General features: G+C 39.8%; 1 protein-coding gene across 3 annotated transcripts in view; it reads left to right on the top strand.

Annotated features, from left to right (window-relative positions):
- The window catches only part of CTNNA1 (catenin alpha 1), a 48,195-nt gene that overhangs the window by 12,979 nt on the left and 32,716 nt on the right, over positions 1 to 2,500 (top strand). For all 3 annotated transcript variants that reach the window (XM_075601631.1, XM_075601630.1, XM_075601632.1), the window contains 2 exons: positions 1,031 to 1,197; positions 1,760 to 1,879. In XM_075601631.1, coding sequence (XP_075457746.1) covers positions 1,031 to 1,197; positions 1,760 to 1,879 — 287 coding nt within the window. The remainder of the gene's footprint in view (positions 1 to 1,030; positions 1,198 to 1,759; positions 1,880 to 2,500) is intronic.

The raw sequence follows: 2,500 nt of genomic DNA, 5'->3' as shown, positions 1-2,500 counted from the left end.
GCATTTTGCACTGTGAAAATAGTAATACAACCGGACCGTACTGTTTTTTTGTTTTTTTTGTTGTCCTTAGATTTTATGTTTCAGGGGAAATATTCATATTGTTATATTATATATCTCTATCTCTATCTATTCCCATTCCCAAAAATTTGGAAGTACAATCTAGATGTCTGGAGTGTTAAGTATGTCACTCGAAAGGACATACGTTTGTCCATTAAGATGTATATTACAGACTAACGAGAATTCTCCTTGGTTCTAATAGTATGCACAGTATTGAAACCCCACAATTCCATGTTGAACAATATTAATTGGAATATCATACAGTCCACCCTAAAACATCGATCCTAATCCGTAAACTGAATATGCTAAATATTTCTTATTTAAAGCTGCAGTTCAGACAATATCCTGCATGTGTGTTTTTTTTTAATAAATCAGTTCTGTAGTAAGAAAAAATACTTTTAGCATTTTCTTTTAAAAAAAAAAACTTTGAAAGACCAATTTTCTAGTATTCTATTTTAACCATTTACTAAGGCACTGCCCCTTCAAGCCTATGTCAGTGCAGGAGTGCTCATGAATATTCATGAGCTTCCACTGACTGACAGAAGCAGATGAAATACATTCCCCATATTTAAAGATGTCGCCAAATTTCGCTGATCAATACATGGAGAACGAATTGACTGGCAGCTATGCAGTTCTTTAGGTAATTAGAGATTGCCCACATGAAACTATTGAAGTAAAAAAATAAAAAAAGACAACTGCAGCTTTAAGGCTGACTGAGGAAAATTGCTTTGCAATATTGGATTAACTAATTTTTATAGCAGTCGGAGAACAGCGTAGTGATGTGTTGTCAATTAAAACTGGCACCAAAAGAAATATATATTCGTTACCAGTGTTAAATGGTATGATGGGACACCACTTACAAGAAGTGGAAACTTCATGCTCACACTAATGTAGGGTTTTAAGGATGGTCTTTGTACTCTTGTAAACAATTGAGATTTCCAGTTCTATTATAAAGCTATTGTTTGACTTACAGGTGAAGTGATGAGGAGTGGCTCTGGAGACTTTGCTGATGATCCTTGCTCTTCAGTGAAACGTGGCCAAATGGTTAGAGCTGCACGTGCCTTGTTGTCAGCAGTCACAAGACTTCTTATTTTGGCTGACATGGCAGATGTTTACAAACTACTTGTACAGCTGAAAGTTGTAAGTATAAACGTAAAGTGTTTCAATTTCAATTGGACTCCCACATGTTTAATGTACTCTTAGTAGTTGTACAACAAAAAAGTTTCCATACATGTAGACCGTTATATTAAACTTCTGGGACTGATTCTGGTCTTGCTGCGTCCATGTTCATGGGGTTCCACAGATTTTGTAGTGTAAAGTCACAGCCACAAACTCTTCACATCTCTTTCCACCCCCGTGGCTGCCAGGGTTGTCCAATAGGAAGCCGCATTAAGTCCTTTTCCTGATGTCGTGGCTTGCGGACCCATAAGTGTAAAGTTTGAACATCAGCCATATAGATTTTGGTAAAGGGAAGCAGTGCATAAAAGGGCAAATATCTCTATAACTGGGAGGTCACTCGAGCTGAGAATAGCACAGTTTAGCTCTGGGAAGCCTCCTGCTGCCTATTTGGGTTGAAAGAAGGGGGCAAAAGTGGGGCGGGGGGAGATTGCTTGCTTGTTTAATGCAGAATTTGTCATTAAGTGGTATTGAATAACTCTGTAGGTTAGCGGGGAAAATAACATTTTATTCTTTACTTTTGTAGGTGGAAGAAGGTATTATGAGACTGAGAAATGCTGATACTGAGCAGGATTTAGGAATACAGTATAAAGCATTAAAAGCTGAAGTGGACAAGTTAAATGTAATGACTGCAAAGCGACAGCAGGTAGATATGTGACATTACATTTGATTTGAGAAATCTGAGGCTATGCTAGACCAGCGAGTGGGAAAGCTGAGGAGAGAAGCGTGGGAGGGGTGACAGGCGGAATGAAAAAGGTTAGAGGAAAGTGCGCAATCTGGCGAGACCTCGACATGAAAAGGAAAATAAAGAGAAATACAGAAGCGAGACGAGGGAAAGGAGAACATCATGATGATATGAAGAGAAAATATGAGACTTGAAGGTATTGATATACTGTTAAGTATTCGGGCAGGAAACGGCAGTTGAAAACTGCCTGGCCACTACCTGCTCGCGGATTTCTTGAGGCCAGATTAATTGCCCATCAGGATTAACACAGTGGGGTTCCCTGCTTGTGTAAATCCTACAGGGCTGCACCAGTCTGGAAGAGATGAGCAGTGAGTGCAGAAGCTGTCCCTCTCCATGCACAGCTGTAACAGACGATCGCAATGTTTATTTTAATTGCATAGTATTGAAGCAAGGGGTCCCCTGAGCTGACTCACATTAATTTCAGGTCCAGGGACCCCATTTTTTCTGATTTTACAGGCCTTGGTATGGGGTGCCGGTATCTCCTGCAAGTTTAAATATCCCAGTCACGTGGCGCGGGAGATA

Source organism: Ascaphus truei, chromosome 5 (genome assembly GCF_040206685.1).
Source record: "Ascaphus truei isolate aAscTru1 chromosome 5, aAscTru1.hap1, whole genome shotgun sequence".
Taxonomy (NCBI): domain Eukaryota; kingdom Metazoa; phylum Chordata; class Amphibia; order Anura; family Ascaphidae; genus Ascaphus; species Ascaphus truei.
Note: the sequence above shows the minus strand (reverse complement) of the source record. Positions and strands in the feature narration are given on the sequence as shown.